The sequence below is a fragment of the Mastigoproctus giganteus genome, chromosome 6, assembly GCF_048544385.1.
Source record: "Mastigoproctus giganteus isolate SK-2022 chromosome 6, ASM4854438v1, whole genome shotgun sequence".
In the NCBI taxonomy this organism is placed as follows: domain Eukaryota; kingdom Metazoa; phylum Arthropoda; class Arachnida; order Uropygi; family Thelyphonidae; genus Mastigoproctus; species Mastigoproctus giganteus.
Window position 1 is genome coordinate 14,720,145 of NC_143580.1, and position 16,806 is coordinate 14,736,950.

Below are 16,806 nucleotides of genomic sequence, written 5' to 3' on the forward strand. Positions count from 1 at the left end.
ACTTTCTTTGAACACCAGTGTATATCCAGAAGTTTTGGACTTTATGTTTCAGCTTTAAAAGGCTCGAAAAAGTAACCTCAGGCTGTTGAAGTGTCCATGCACGTCTTCGATTTCAATTTCATAAGGAAACTTGACATCCATTACGATGTTGTTTTGTGAAAATGGTTATCATGATAAAGTCCACAAAATTATATTCAACAGCGTTTGCAAATACAATTTAGATATAAATATTCTGAAGATGAATTTTCTGCATGTTAAAAATTTTCTCTATCGACCATGATTTATTGTATTTGGACTTTGTAATAAACCAGACGTTTCTTTCCGGTCTGTGACAGTTGGTAGACAGACAGTCGGTGGAGAGTATAGTTCGTCGATGGAAAGGTGGTGGAAGGACAATTGGTCGAGCCCATTATACGCCGCATTTGTCGTTAAATTTTGAGGATATTAGGAGTTAATCGGTTGGAAGACGGGACCTAGTGTGTCATCATTAAAAGCAATTAAAGAAAACATTATTGAACATCTGATTTTTAGATGAAGATATACGATGGGGCAGAGACGAATCCATAGTATACTCAGTGAACACAGAATTCGAACTACCCCCATCCGTAATGGACTATGCCCGCAAAGTTCGCAGTATAAAAAGCCTAACAGCTTCGTGCGCTATACCAGTAGTAATTTGCATCTGGTTGTACAAGTCAAAATGATCAAATAGCAGTTATGGGATGTAGTAATGATATCACGGAGTTTCAAAAGGCATGATTGTGAGAGCAGGTGCGTCGTGTGCTACCATATCGGAAACGGCACGTCTTGTCAGTTGCTCACGGCCCACTGTGGTTAAAGTGCACAAAGAACAGTGTCTAACAGATCAAACCGCTTCCGACCGACAGAACTGTAAATTATTACGCAAGGTGGACATTCACGGTGGGCGAAGGGTACAGCGCGTTGTACGGGCTCAACGGCAGGTCACTGTGCGACAGTTGATATCGCAATACAATATCGAGAATGCAGAAAACAATATCCCAAATGACGATGCGCCGCACACTCAGACGTATGACCAAGGAAGATGACCAAGAGACACCCTCTCCTCACCGCTTATCATCGTCGACGGCGAATGCTGTGGTGTCAACAACACGCTGGTTGGACACTGGAGGACTGGAAATAAGTGTGCTGGTCGGATGAGTCCAAATACCTAGTGCAACCCGTCGACGGACGCCTTCGTGTGTGGTGCAAGCAACCCGAGTCCATGGACCCATCGTGCATGGTGTCACTACTCAGGCAGGTGGCGGTGGTTACTTGTATGCGGGGAAAGCTTTTCTGGCAAGAAGTAGAACCCCTGGTACGTATGGACTAAGGTTTCACTGATGAGGTCTGCGGCAACTCTTAAGTTTAATAATGCCTTGCAGGAATTCTGTCTGTCTTTACAAAGCGTAGACAGATGTCTATGCTGATCATGTCTGCTTAGTAAGTCTTACTATACTTTTTTTTATTATTATTTTTTTTTTTTTTTAGCTGGCACTCGGATCGAGGTTTTTATTATTACTATTATACCTCTTTCTTGAGTGGATGATTTTTTATTTACAAATTTTTTTTAATTTACTTATTTATTTATTTATTTTATTATTTATTATTTATTTTTTTTCCTGACGTCCAGGTTGGGCCACGTGGGAGCGGGAAGGCTGGCACCCACCAGGCTGCACTTCTTTCTTCTGGTGGGTGCGGATAGTGTGCTAGTCACACAGATAGAATAGAAGATCGGGGCCGGCTCTTGATGACAGAGTCGGGCACCAGGGAGCATTTGCCGATATGGTGACTGCTCCCTGGTGGCGAAGAGGCCTGCCTAACAAGTACAACGTATTACACTTTACTAACATTCTTGCATTTCACACTTTTCAGGTGAAATGCAAGAAGAAGTTTTAGAAGTTTTACATCAATTTTACATCCATATACATATAAACATGCCGGCAGCTCTTATGAGATTATGTGCACCCCGTCAAGTTGCTTTTCCCGGACAGAAACGGGATCGTCCAAGATGATAATGGGCCATGTCATCGGGCCTGCACTGTGTGCACGAGTGGTTCGACAAACACAACGAAGACATTACCATTCATCTTGATTGGCCTCCAAATTCTCCCAAGCCCAATCCAACTGAACGTCTGTGGGATGTTTTGGAACGAGAAGTGAGGCGTAGGGATACGTAACCATCATCTATTTCGACACTGAGGAAAGCCCTTCAGGCAGCATAGCTGCTGATCTCTACGGACGTCTTGATTAGTGAATTTAATGCTAGGCAAACAGCTACCGTTATCCGTGTGAACAGTGGTCCCACGCAGTATTAGGTAGGCGGTCACAATTCAGTGATCATGAGTGTATATCTTTATCAATTCAAAGTTCATAATTGTCCATAATTGTAACTGAAACTATACGTAGCTCGGCATGTTATACTATAGTAATTTATTTATTTATTTGTCTTTTACTTTATATTTGAAGTTAATAAAATAAAATTCCTTTATTGATGCTGTTTATGGCTATTTTTAGTGGTTTGTAAATGCATCAAATGGTGTTGACCAACTGTCACATCGACCACCTGTCTTGTCGACCTGTAAAATACTTTCCGGATATAAGTAGTGTACACTGCCATTTTCAGTGTACACTACACTGAAAATGACAGTGATTTTTTTTAGTGTACTGTAGGGCTAATTTTGGGCTACTTAGAAATATATAAAACGTGTCAGATTTCCCCATATACCGTGATAACCATACCCTTTAGTTCTTCTGTTTATCCTACGTATAAATTATGTAACATAAACAGAAGAGGATAAAAATAGCTTTTCCTCGTAATATGGTCAGACCATTTTCCAATGTTTACTTTGTAAGAAGTCCATCCATCGAGAACATAAATCTTATTAAAGACTCGGAAGTCATCTTCTGCTTCGACCCTCATCATTCCCCTCAAATTAATTCCATCATCTCTCAGGCCTTCAAGCATATGGGACTGGTTAAACGTTCGTCATCTCTTTTTAACGGATAAAGTGATTATCATCCTCCACAAGCAATTATTACTTCCCGTCTCTGCCTGATGTGACGTGATTTGGTCGCCCCTTGCAATTACACCTTTCCCACGGACTGCAACGTATTGAAATAAATTTTGTTAGTTTCCGCAATCTACTGTGTTTGCGACTGCGAATCTGTCACCGTTTCAACTTTTCTCCTTTGTTCTAGGAGAATATATTGTGAACGCATTTTTCTTTATATCATTAGTTTCAACATAGATTCTCTCCCCACAAACCCCCCTACTTGCCGAAATAACAAGTATCATATTCTTCGTTTAAGAAATTGGTTTTTCTTTTCCCCCCTTTTCTAATATTAGTACCAGAGTCTGCGTACTCTGTGGATCTGAAAGACTGCACAGACAAATAATAAGATAATACCAATTATTTTTATGCAACTTATGCTATTCTTGGGATAATTTACTTCGCTTAACGAAATTAAAAAAAAACAAAAATCGGGCTCACGTTCGGGCGCTGTTATGGATAAAGTGACCAGATTTTATGTAACCTAAACCGGGACACCTCTTTATCATGCGGTCGCGTTATAACGAAATATCCAATTTTGAATGAAAAATCAAACCCTGAAAAGTTGTAACCAAAAGAGTCGAAAAAGAAACTTTGCAATTTTGTTTATCAAGACTAAAAACTACATCTTAACCGAAAAAGAACTAACATATCGGGAGAACATTCCCAACTGCAAGCGATCTTGATACTAAGTAGGATTACATTAAGTCACGCAACTGTTTAATCGTTAATATCATTTCAAGCGCATGAGCATTTAGAAAACCTCTTCAGAAATATCGCATTGCACTTAAGCTCATCTCTTAGTCTTATTTTCTTAATAAAACCAAACCTTTTCTATAAATCAACAATGAATGCTGCCGTCACTTTGTTATAAATATATACGAGAGTTGTTGTAGAGGTTTTAGGAGCATTAGCGACTAAGCCCACATTGCTCCGTGTATACTGTTTTTAAATTGCGTGTGCTCTGTGGTCGATTTTTTGTTTTCTGGACGAAACTCCAGGGAGAAAAAACCATGCTACCCACACCTGAGACCGACTGACTCAGCCACGTTGTGAACAAGGCCCATAAAATTCCTCACCTTATCGACGGGACGCCAACTCAAGTCTTTTCTCTGTGGGGAGGACGGCGATTCTACCAAAATGCTACCCACGATGACTATATACGAGAGAAGGAACAGAATTACTTAACTTGTGCCCTATTAATTCTTATTATAAAGAGAACAAAATGCAGTGAAAAACATTTAAATTCGTATTCTATCGTTTATACATTATTTTAACATATTATATTATAGAATATAAATATTTAACTTTTCTTTTTCGTAAGTATCGTTTACTACGTCTTTCAAATTTTATACGCAATTATCACATGTACGAGTCATTCTTGTATTCGTATTCTCGTATTCTTATTAGTACTTTTGTATTCATCATTCTTGGGTTGAAAGACCACAACTCTGTAGGCCCAGAACTGGTGCCAGTAGCTCTATTCAAAAACTTTATTTCTATATACCTGTATTCACACAGCCTTCCATCTCTCCCAGTTGGAATATCCATCCTACTTCACACAGGTACGACTGGTTCCATTTTAAGAGGAGGACCCACAGAAACTCTGCTAATTATAGTCCAGTCTCCGTTTTAGACCTTGCTGCACAAATATTTAAAGTACTGATATACATAGTGTAACTATTAAATAACAAGACTGCGAGCGCGACCACTATACACTAAGCGCCACTTGTGAAACAAAGGCACACCAGTGGACACCTTGAACCTTTCTCTAGTTGTCTGTCAAGTGACGTTCCAACAAAGTAATGTAAATGGTTCCAACAAAGTAATGTAAACCTATCTCAGGTGTACATTACTTTGTTGGAACGGTACAGGTCTACCGGATGCCCGTAGTGCATCCACACGCTCCGGTAAACCTGACACAATTCATTCAGTCGGCTGAGCATGGCATCGACAGACGACGTTTTAGCAATAATTGGTTTATTATTTGCAACGAAGTGTTTTAAACGTAAAATAAAACGTAATATATGGTGCAAAGAATGGTTGAAAAAAAGAAAAGTTTATTCACATGTGAACTTGTTAAGTGAATTGCAGTTGGCCCCTAAATATTGGCATAATTATTTGCGGATGAATGAAGAAACTTATTTAGATCTTCTTTCAATAGTTACTCCAGTAATTAAAAAAATTGGAGTAATTTTAATATTGGAGCGAGAGCTTCGAGGAATGTCTTAATCGTTCAAAAAACTTAGCAATTTGAAATACCATAATTTTGGTTGGTATATATCCTCTGTACCCGATCCTGACTTCGATGATGCTTTAACTTTTTTTTAATCCTTTCGATAATTGCTTCGTATGTTATTTATTTTCTTGACAACACTTTCTTTGTTGGAAGAAGGCTCAACCTCTTTCAATTTTTCCAACAACCTTAAATATGCTGCTTCTTTCTTTGCACGATCGTGATATTCTTTGCACTTAATTTACCATAAGCAAGGTTCACTTCTATAAATCTCTAAAAATTCTTCAATGCACTCTTAATGGCTTCGGGACGCGATTTCGTTCCTATAGTACACGCTTTCTGTCTTATCTGCTACGACGCGGCACTTGAACTGACACCTGCCCAGTGTTGCCAGACGATTTCATCAATTTCTCCCTAGATCAATTTAAAATTCCCCTATTTTAGCGAAATTCTCAAAAAAATCCCCCAGATTTCTTAAAATTTAATAAAATACTACAGTAATAAATTTTATTATTGCTGTTATTATAAATTATATTTATTGACACTCTGATATTAAAAGTTAAAATTTACTTCTAATCCAGGCAAATTTTTTATTAATCGGCGACAAAATTAATAGTGAATTTTTTTTCATAGAATTGATGTAATTATTAATGATAGTCGAATAGGGAAATCCCCCAATCTGGCAGTGCGCCTGCCACGTCGCTACACACGCTCCGGTTTGCCTGCACAGGCCACTCCGGTTCAGGCAAATCGAATGATTTTTCAAAATTCCTACGGTCGCCTGTGCAGGTCAAAATAACTGTGCAGTTTTATCATCTACACGCTCCGGTAGACCTGTACAGGCGTGCCTGCGCAGGCATACCTGACAGGTTTACTTGAAGGTGTGTAGCGGCCATTACACATCCATCTGAACTTTGACTTACATCCTTCAAATCGCATTAATAGTTGTTTCACGTGCTTCCAAAATTCTAGGACTTATATCCAGTTTATAAATCATCGTCAACCCTGGGATCTGACCCTTGTCGATTTTGTAATTTTCCAGATTTCTGGCAGTTGTAATATAGCCATAAAAATACGAAAAATAAAAAATTTATATTCTGCAAGTTATTGTACATGTACTATAGAAGTGTCATCTTTTTTTCTTAAGAAAGATAGGTACAGTACATGGAAAGTACTCTAATATTGCACAGTGAAATAAAAATAAAATTATTTCCCTCCCAAAATATACCATACACAACGGTAGTATATTTTGTAAGGGGAAATATTTGTCGCTTGTTGTTTCTACACAGAAATGTGACTAGCATTTCTAAAGGGTATGGCCAAAGAACAGAAATGCGCCTTTGTTTTCATTAAAACGACAAACTTTTCACTTTTTTAACTCCTAAAATATGCTGTATACAGCATGGTATACGAGGTATGGCAATAAAGTTCCCGGGCAGGTGCTGTCGTGGTCATGTTCGATGAGTTCGAAAATAAAGAATGCTGTAGTTCAAACTTCATCTAACAGATGATGATACAGAGAGTGTTCAATGGGCTAACAGTTTGCAAGTAACAACCAGTTTCGTCAATGGCATTAACGTTCCGTGTCACGATTTTGCAATAGAGCAACGAAAGAATATATCAAATTTTGCTTTAAACTGGGAATATCTGCAAAACTGTATGAAATGTTAAAAACTGTTTACAGCAATGAAACGTTAAGTCATACCAATGTGTTTGAATGACATAAGCGGTTCAAAGACGGACGGGAGGATGTTCGCGATGACCAAAGAGGGAAGTCTGTCCTCTCTAAATGAGGACAGAGTTGCTAAAGTTCAGGAAACTGTGGCAAGAGATCAACGTTTGACCCTCAGAATGATGAGTTGGATATGAATAAGGAGACGATTAGTCAAATTCCACTTGAAGATTTATGGGAAAGAAAGGTTTGTGCATAATTTGTGGCTCACAGTCTCACGGATGAACAGAAGCAACAAAGGGTGTCATCATGTGAAAATTTCAACCAGACTTCTCAAGACAATCCTAATTTCCACGACTGTATTGTCACTGGACAATACAGTCGTGTCATTGAGTGTTGGGTATTTAAGTACGACACAGAGACGAAGCGTCAAAACATGCAGTGGACTTCAAAATCATCACCAAAGCCCTAAAAGCTTCATTTACAGAAATCCAGGAATAAAAAGATGTTGATCATGTTTTAAAACAAACAGGCTGTGATTCACAAGAAATTTTTACCTGAAGGGGGAGAGAGTCAATGCTCCGTTCTACGTACAGGTATTTCAAAAACTACTGAAGCACATTCTCCCGGGTGAGCCGCAATTTCGAGACAAAAGCAGCCGGTTCTTGTTGCAAGACAATGCCTCGCCCATTCTGTACTTGTTATGAAGACATGACACTGTACAAATCAACCATCCACCCTACTCACCCAACCTAGCACCAGCGGATTTCCTCTTTCCAAAGGTGAAAACTGTTCCTAAAGGAAAGAGATATTTCAGGACGTTGACGACATAAAGAAAAACGTAACTGCTGAACTGAACATCGCCTCTTTGGAAGCCTTCGCTGATCCTTTTCAGAAACTTTTAAAACAGTGTATTAAATGCATTCAGTCAAGTGGTGATTATTTTGAATAAAAATAAAACCATTTTTAGGCTCCTTCGCTTTGTGTTTTATATTGCACCAGTCTAGGAACTTTATTGCCACACCTCGTATTTTGAAAGTGAGAAAAGCGAAAAGTTACAAGCATATTTAACAATACACACTTTATGCGCTTTTAACTGCCACAGTTCTCGAGGCCACTTAATTTTCTTATGGCGGCAATACAAGAAACATTTACAGTATAAGATAACTTTAATATATTTAATTGTGTATTACAACCATACAAAGACACCTCTGAAGAGGTAAGGCTCAGATTTGTTTCTTAATATAAACATCTTTTTATGGTTTTTACCTGGAAGAATACGATTTTACTCCAATTTCTGAACAGGATTTCAAAAGCTCGTCTTATGGTTGCATTGTTTTTATCTATTTCCAGTGTACAAACGCTCGCCGGTTTCCTCTAGCCAGGAAGGGGCTTTCAAGAAGCTGAAGGTTGAAAGTAGTCCAGGTCTGGCGACCACACCACTCGGTGGGGGCAGTCTCACACCACCTACATCTACCACAACTTCCAGCAACAGTGGAACTGCAGGAAGTGGAGGTTCGAGCACATGTCCTCCCACTCCAGCAAGGAGGCGCCACCGTACAACATTCACTCAGGAACAGCTGCAGGAACTGGAAGCCGCCTTTGCTAAAAGCCATTATCCCGACATCTACTGCCGAGAAGAACTGGCTAGGATCACCAAACTCAATGAAGCAAGGATCCAGGTCAGCAGAATAGCAAAATCTTACATTAAAATAGCTTCAAGCAGAGTACTTTATCCCTTGTTGTTTAACTTGAAACTTGAGTCACGTTCAATTTCTTAAATGTTCAGTTTTTAAAAATATTTTTAAAAAATCATTAATCGTAAAGTTTTAGGAACATTTTCAAATAATAAAGCCCACTTGGTATATAACAAAAAGCAAATTGTGCTTCGTTGGTCTGCGAACTGCTTAAGATAAATGATAACATCTTACATCTAGTTAATACGCTTCAAATGATTTGTTCAAAACTTACTTTCTGGGCACATAAAACAAATCGTGTACAGCATAGGCATTAGTAAACGGCTTTGTTCTGCAATGAAGGTAGTTGATGTCAGGCAGCTTGATCCTGTGTACCCCAATAAGATATATTCGTACCGGAACAATAAAATAAAATGAATGCTAGGCAAGAAGTTATGAAGGATTTTATTATTATAAAAAGAAAGGTATTGACACCAAATTGAAGCACTGGATGAAGCACCACATATATTCCTTATTAGATGGGAAGTATATTTTTTGTGCAATTTTCCTACAATTTTAAAAATTACGGTCGCTGACCCTTCGCGAATGTGGACAATCTTCTAGCACGCTTTTTGTGTTGAAAACAGTTAAGCTTCCATCATTCTGTATGTGAATTTATGAAATTGTTTCCGTGAATGGAAGTAGTATAATCCATTTTGTTAATCCTATTGCTTTAATCGATTGGGCCTTGGCTGAACAGTAAGGAGTTTTTATGTGTAGCGCCAATACAAAATAAAACTACACAGTTATGCAAAAAAAGAACTGCATTGTGAGAAAAGAATAATTTGGAGATTAATTTACGTTTATAGAAATGATAATGCTAGTCTTATCCACGTGAGAAATAACTAAGTCATTTGAAAATCACTGTTGTTACAGATATAACCTCCACACCAGAACAAACAACACACTCAATTATATCACAGGCGATGTTTCTGGCTTCGTCTCCGGAGTTCTGTCATCAGGTCAAAGGGCAGAGAGAAATTATAGCTGTCCGATGACTGTAATTGCGCAAACGCGATGCTATGGTCAGTCTGGCCATAGCATCGCTCATGGGTTGCTGCATTTCTCTCAGTCCTTTGATCTGATAACAAGATTGCAGAGCCGACGCCAGAAAGGTCGAATTTATGTCTTCGTTCTACACCAGGACAAACCTATTGGCTAACTTTACTGGTGTAGACTTCATCCAACAAACAACACTATTATATTAGAGGCAATGCGTCGTCGGTTGGCATGTATACACAGAAAGCAAGGTCGATAACCGCTTATTGTCAACACCGGTAACCCACCTTAACCTGCTTACTGACTATGGACACATAGAATGCAGGTTGACCAGCACCTCTTGTCAGTATCGAAAACTTGGGTTCCAGGAGTTGTCTAATATGACAAAATACGTTAGGACAAACTTTTTTAAAATACTAAAAGTTACCCACATTTTTAATATCACATGAATTGAGAAACTTTTAATTCTTTTTTTAAAAAAACAAGGCTGAACATCGATTAACATAAACGCAGACTAAATGATTTAAACATACAAAACTACCGAGAAAAGACTTGGTTGCTTTGAGAGAATAAAATATAAAATAATGATAAGAAATTTTTTTTTCTTGAAATAGAAATATTTCTCCACAATATTTCTATTTCAATGCAGTGTGTCTATTTTGTCTTATACTGCTCGTCTTACGAAATTAAAGCTTCAACATCCATGATTGTCGACTGGCAGCGACAACCAGCAAGCTTAAACTAAAATTCATTCCGGTAAGCGAACAGATTAACATAATCAGCACTAAGTTCCAACTAGCCCTCGTGGATAGCACAGTTAGTAGAATCAACGTTCTCCACGACACCGGGTGGAAAAGAACTGGATTCGAGTCTCGTCCATGACGTGAGGAATTTTTATGGGACTTTTTACAACGTGGCTGAGTTAGTCAGTCTCATGCGAGGGTAGCATGGTTTTTCATCCCGGAAACTCGGGTTTTTCGTACAGCAAACAGAAAATCGACCACAGACACACGAAATTTAGAGACAATATACACGGAGCAATATGGCCTTAGTCACTGATGCTCCTAAAAAATCCTATTACAACATCATTTCGACCCAGATAGTAAGGGACAAAGCTCTGTTTGAAAGTCTACGTCATTGCCAACACCGAAAAAAAGCAAAAGTTGTGGCTACTGCAGGAAAGGTTATAGTGATCTCTTTTTTGACGTTCAAGGATGGTTTACCAGCATGTTGTACCACGACTCTTACGGGATCTTACTACAGAACTGTACTGTCCACATTGTGAGATCGGTCATCGCAAAAGACCACAACTGCACGTACGCAGGTGGGTGGACACTGCATCACGATAGTATGCGACTTCACACTGCTCATACTGTCATCGAGTACTTAGCCAGCGTTAATATCAGACATATTCCTCATCCGCCATACAGCCTTGAACTTGTACCCTGCGATTTTTTTTTTTTATTTCCAAAGTTAAAGAAGGCGCTGCTGTTGTTGTTGTTGTAGGATTTTAGGAGCATCGGCGACTAAGGCCATATTGCTCCGTGTATATTGTATGTAAATTTCGTGTGTTCTGAGGTCAATTTTCTGTTTGCTGGACGAAAAACCCAAGTTTCCGGGAGAGAAAAAATGCCATGCTACCCTCGCCTGACACCGACTAACTCAGCAAGGCTGTGAAAAAGCCCCATAAAAATTTCTCACGTCATTGACGGGACTCGAACTCTGGTCTTTTCCACCCGGTGTAGGGAGGACGGCGATTCTACTAACTGTGCTATCCACGAGGGCAGAAGGAGCTGCGAGGAAAATTTTGCCAGTCGTCAGTTGTTGAGACATCGGAGGCGATTCTCAAACGCATGTCAATAAGTGGCATTCATCAGGTTTTTGAAGAATGGCAGGAACGTTGGAGTAAGTTCATTTCGTCAAATGGGGACTCTTTTGAAAAAGACCATCAAAAGATGGACGATTAATAAAGGTATGTTGTTTAAAAAAATTATGATCATTCTTTATTGAACAGCCCTCGTATATGCAAGCTCGCCTAAAAATCGCCTGCGTACGTATTTGATCACGTACACCCCAAAGTATTAAAAACACGCATGAAAGTGTTATTAATGACCCTACTGATTCAACAGTTATTGTAGCGCTAATAATATAATAATTTACAATGTCAGTTAATCACTTGCGCAAATGCATCAAGTGCTTGATTTCGTATTTAAAAATTAATTCATTAACTAAATCGAGCACCACTGTTGTGGGCTGAGCATCTACAAGATGTCTACAGCTTTCGACAGTCATTCTCGTTAAGTGAGTTTAGTTTGTGAATGCCAGTTCTAAGTCTAAAATCGACTGACTTCTAAACGAAACGGTTCAATATCGTATTTATGAGGCTGAAGACACTTAAGACACTTATTTTTACAACTATATTTCCTAATGAATTTTTGCAAATGGCATCTTTGGTGAAGCGGAGTACAATTAATCTTTAAGTTTATTGTATGACAATTCGATTGAAAGACAATGCTCTAGTGAAGCATCGTGTAGTTCTAATTGAATTGCTGAAAATCTAATTCATGGGGCAGATAACAGCTATTATAAATTTTATTGGTTTCCATCGTTATTTTAAATTATTCAATAGACGTAATTGTTCATTAATTCAATGTAATTGCTTAATAGTAGTAATCAACTATAATATGATTTTGCAATTCGCACTAAAAAAGGTAGGAGGAGGACATTATTTCTCAATATTTCCATTAGAAGTAAACATTTAAAATGAATACTTTCTGTAGTTTCGTTATCTATTTCGACAACATTACAGAATTTGCTACACGAATATAACACTTACGAACCATAAAGGGTGCATCAGAGTTATCAAAAGCAATGAAGTCCAAATTTCATTTGTCTGAGTAATGCTAATTAAATGGATTTCAGCTTTTGATGAAGTTAACTAGGGCTGATGTGGTCTTTCTGATAAGTGATGCAATTCAGAGATATAACATGAAGTTCATTTTTATTGTGTTAAGGAGAGATAGAGACGAACTGATGGACAAATGGATACTACTGATTAACAAATTTCTGAATGTGACAAGAATGTTTCCTGAGTTAAATCAACGTAACGTGGACGTTGACTCAAAGGTGTAATGTGAATTGGAGTAAATTGAAAATGGCCCTCGCGGATACTTCAGTTGGTATAATCATCGACCTCTCCACACCGGGTGGAAAAGACTCGAGTTCGAATACTATCAATGACGGGAGGGATTTTTTGGGTCTTTCTCACAGCGTGACTGGTCAGTCGGTCTTAGTCGAGGGTAGCACGTTTTTTTTTTTTTTTTTTTGATCCCGGAAACTCGGGTTTTTCGTTCAGCAAACAGAAAAAAGAATCGACCACGGAACACACGCAGTTTACAGACATATTATGGCGCGATATGGCCTAAGCTGCTGATGCCCCTAAAACCTTTTCCTATAACAACAACCAACCTCACTAATGAAGCTAACTATCAAAAACTTGACAGTGGGCAACCAATACCAGGCAGTGACGGCAATACCAAATATGGGTTTTATCTAAAGAAAGTTATGTAGTCAAAGGCAAACGCAACAAAAGAACTTCAGTTTCGAGAGAGAGAGGGAGAGAGAGAGAAAAATGCTATAGAAAATACTGAAGGGCTTTATCCTCGCAGCTTAAACGTATTCATAACATTGGTACATTTCTTGTTTATATGCTGCCACGACCACTCGCAGTTCATTCACATTAATTATTTTGACAATGAAGCCAATCATTAACAGTAATTAGCAGTCACTCAGATTTCAACCATGGTCCACTCAAAGCGCATGTGCTGCCCACTCCGCTACAATATTAACAAGCATGGGACAGTCACTTGATTCAAGAGAATATGTAACAAAGCCACTGACGAGGTAAGAGGAACGAAAGCTGAGTATGAGAAAGCAAAGAGAGGTAAAAAGGGCCAGGGTGTTCTCACATATGGATACAAAAAAGAAGAGATTAAATCAATAGGCTCCTTAACTGGTTGCAGTGGAAATTCCACAGAAAGCCCAAATAAATGGTAAATATGTTGAACAGATACTTTTCAATGATATTCACAGTCGAAAGAAATCCAGAATCTCTGGGAATGTTAAGGAATTAGATCGCTGAAGAATAGGTGATGATGTGACTTAATGAAAATACAGCAATCTCGGAAAAATAATTATATCACCTATTTTCAAGCAATCCTAGGTTAAAGGAGGGCAGGAGAAGGATGATATACAAGATTTATAAGACTTTACTATAAAGAAAAGGAGGCCATGGAAGTCATTAGTCTTCATACAAGATTGCGTTTGGTATATTGTATTCTGGAGATAGCACCTAAAAAAAAAGGCACAGAACTTATGGAGAGTGTTCAATGAACGGCAAGTTATGAGTGAAAATTTATGCCCATATAAAGAACGTCTTAAGAGGTATGCCCCATTCACGAAGTTCACCTATAGACAGCCGGTTGTTGTCGAACAGTGGAATAAGTTGCCTCCCAACGTGGAATAAAGTATATTAGTCGTTTCATATTTACTGGTTTTAAACTTACAGTTATAGAGAAAGAGTACCAAACCAATCTTGCGCTGTACTTGACAGAGCTTGAAGTAGATAGATATTCATCATTATTTATATGTTTTTCCTAAATGTTATTTGTTTTAGTAATTTTTGTTAACAAAAGGCGAAATTAGAAGTAGAATAGAAGTTGACATTCCTAACCCCGGAACCATAATAGTTCACACGTTGAAATATTTAATAAAAGGAAAGTAAAAAGTATACGATTGAATACTATAAAGGTATGTACTCGGATTATCCGGGAGCATAATTTCCCATCCCCGCTAGTGACGGCCCGGACACAATAATAGAGTTAATCAGGAAATGACTGCATGTACAGTACTTTAAAACTGTAATATATCAGTCATTAAGGTTAATTATTATTAAATTAAATTGAATTCTAAAGGTTGGCTGGATGGGTGTTGTAGGGTTTTAGGCGCATCAGCGACTTAGACCATATTGCGCCACATATACAGTGCTGCTCAAAAAATTGCACCACCTCATTTTTTAGGGTGTTTGTTCTTATACTGGCAGCTAATCTTTTAGAAATGGCTGAAAGAACCTAAGTAATAACAATGCACACATGAAACTATGCGAAGTTTTAGAGATCTTCAAGTACCGTGTTAATAGACTAGTAAAGAATAGCGAATGCTTAGAAAGCGGTACATACCTTGCATTAATCTGCGATGGTTTACTTAGGCAGCATAGTTAATATTTAGATTGAATTGTTAAATTGAATAAAATTAAAAGGGGGGAAGTAGGTAAGTGTTGACTGAGCTAAAATAGGCGCAAGGGAAAAAAAGCGTACACATCCAATCCTTGGTTGTCATTGAAGTAAAGAAGCAAAAGAATAATTGAAAACTAAATGAGTGAATACGGTGAAGCCAATAGTCGTTACGGGGACTTTCGTTGGTTAAAACGTCTTCAGTTGGCAATGTGTGGAAAGTGAACGCGCATGGTATTTAAGAAATAAATTATACTCTCGTGATGCCTTTTTTGACATGTGGGAACTTTAATCGCGAGAGGTTCCAAATTGGGGAAAGATTGAAGGGGAGTTTGGAATTTAGAATTTTAAGGTTTGAGTGGCGCCGGTACCATTGAATAGCTAGGGCTTCATATTGAAGTATTCTGTAGCTGGATTTTAGTTTAATGATGGAAATGGCAGAGTCAATGGGGGGGGGGGGGGTCTGGGCATGAATTGTAAGTTCTGTAACAGATTGGTTAGACATGAGACTATGGAAATGATAGTATGCACGGGTGTTGGATGTTTTTGTTGAGCCAAATTTGGTAGTGGTACTTCCGATGTAACATATATTACAGTTTGGTTGACAATTAATGAGTTATATTATATTATTGAGGTCCTTTGTAGGATATTTGTGTGTATCTTTATAGATGTAGGTGGAAAAAACAAGGGAGATATCAGTGTCTTTAAATAGACGGCGGAATTCATTGTGATAAGGGAGAACTATGCGGATGTTTGTTTTATTGTTGTCATTAGTTTGATTGTTAAGTTTAATTTTATTTTTAGCGATGGAGATTGTGTGTAAAATAAGTTGGTGGGGGTAACCTCTGGATATAAATTTGTCTGTGAGATATTGGATTTCGTTGTAAAGGTCGGTTGGTGAGGAGCTGTACTTTAGTGCATTGTGAATTTGATTATACAGGGTGTTTCAGTTAAACGTTTCAGAACTTCTAAGAGGGGTAGGGTACATCCTGACAACTCGAAATCATATAGCAATGTGGGGTCGGAAATGCTTTCCTGAAGCGGTGTTGTACACAGAAGCACCATAAAAAGAAAAGAGACCGTAAGTGAGAAATCATTTTAATAATACATGAAAAGAAGCAAAAGGTACATGGATTAAAGTAAGTGTTCGAAGTTTCTTCAACCTCGTATTGCTTTCGCACAGTGGTACCTTGGAAAATGTGCTACAAATCCCCTTTTTCCTGCTGAAGTGTTGTTTTCCGATGAGGCATCCTTCACAAGGGAAGGAATTTTCAACACGCATAACGACCATATCTGGGCGATCGAGAACCCGCATGCAATACGACGTCGTGCAGCACAGATTCGATTTTCGGTCAATGTATGGGCCGGTATTATGGGAGATCACCTCATCGGACCTTACCTGTTACCGTGTCGTCTAACCGGACCTATCTACTTGATCTTTCTGCAGCAAGTATTGCCACAACTTTTGAGAGATGAACAGATTTCTGCATCGACGCAACAGACAATTGGTTCCAACACGATGGAGCCCCTGCCCATTATAGCGGAGATGTTCGTAACTACCTGGATGTCACATTTGGTCAACAGTGGATCGGACGTGGTGGTCCCGTGCGTTGGCCTGCTCGGTCACCCGACCTATCATGTCTTGATTTTTATTTCTGGGGTCATATGAAATCGCTAGTTTATGACACCCCTGTTGACAATGCTGAGGAGCTGGTTGCAAGAATCGCAGTAGCTGCCGAAGAAATTCGAAATTCGCCTGGAGTATTCCAGAATGTTCGGATGTCCATGCGTCGAAGATGTG

At 38.6% G+C, this 16,806-nt stretch overlaps 1 protein-coding gene across 1 annotated transcript in view; it reads left to right on the plus strand.

The window, feature by feature from the left end:
* Positions 1–16,806, plus strand: part of LOC150083964 (homeobox protein unc-42) — a 129,395-nt gene that overhangs the window by 20,328 nt on the left and 92,261 nt on the right. Inside the window, exon 2 of the mRNA XM_090374970.1 lies at positions 8,333–8,661. Coding sequence (XP_090231096.1) covers positions 8,333–8,661 — 329 coding nt within the window. The remainder of the gene's footprint in view (positions 1–8,332; positions 8,662–16,806) is intronic.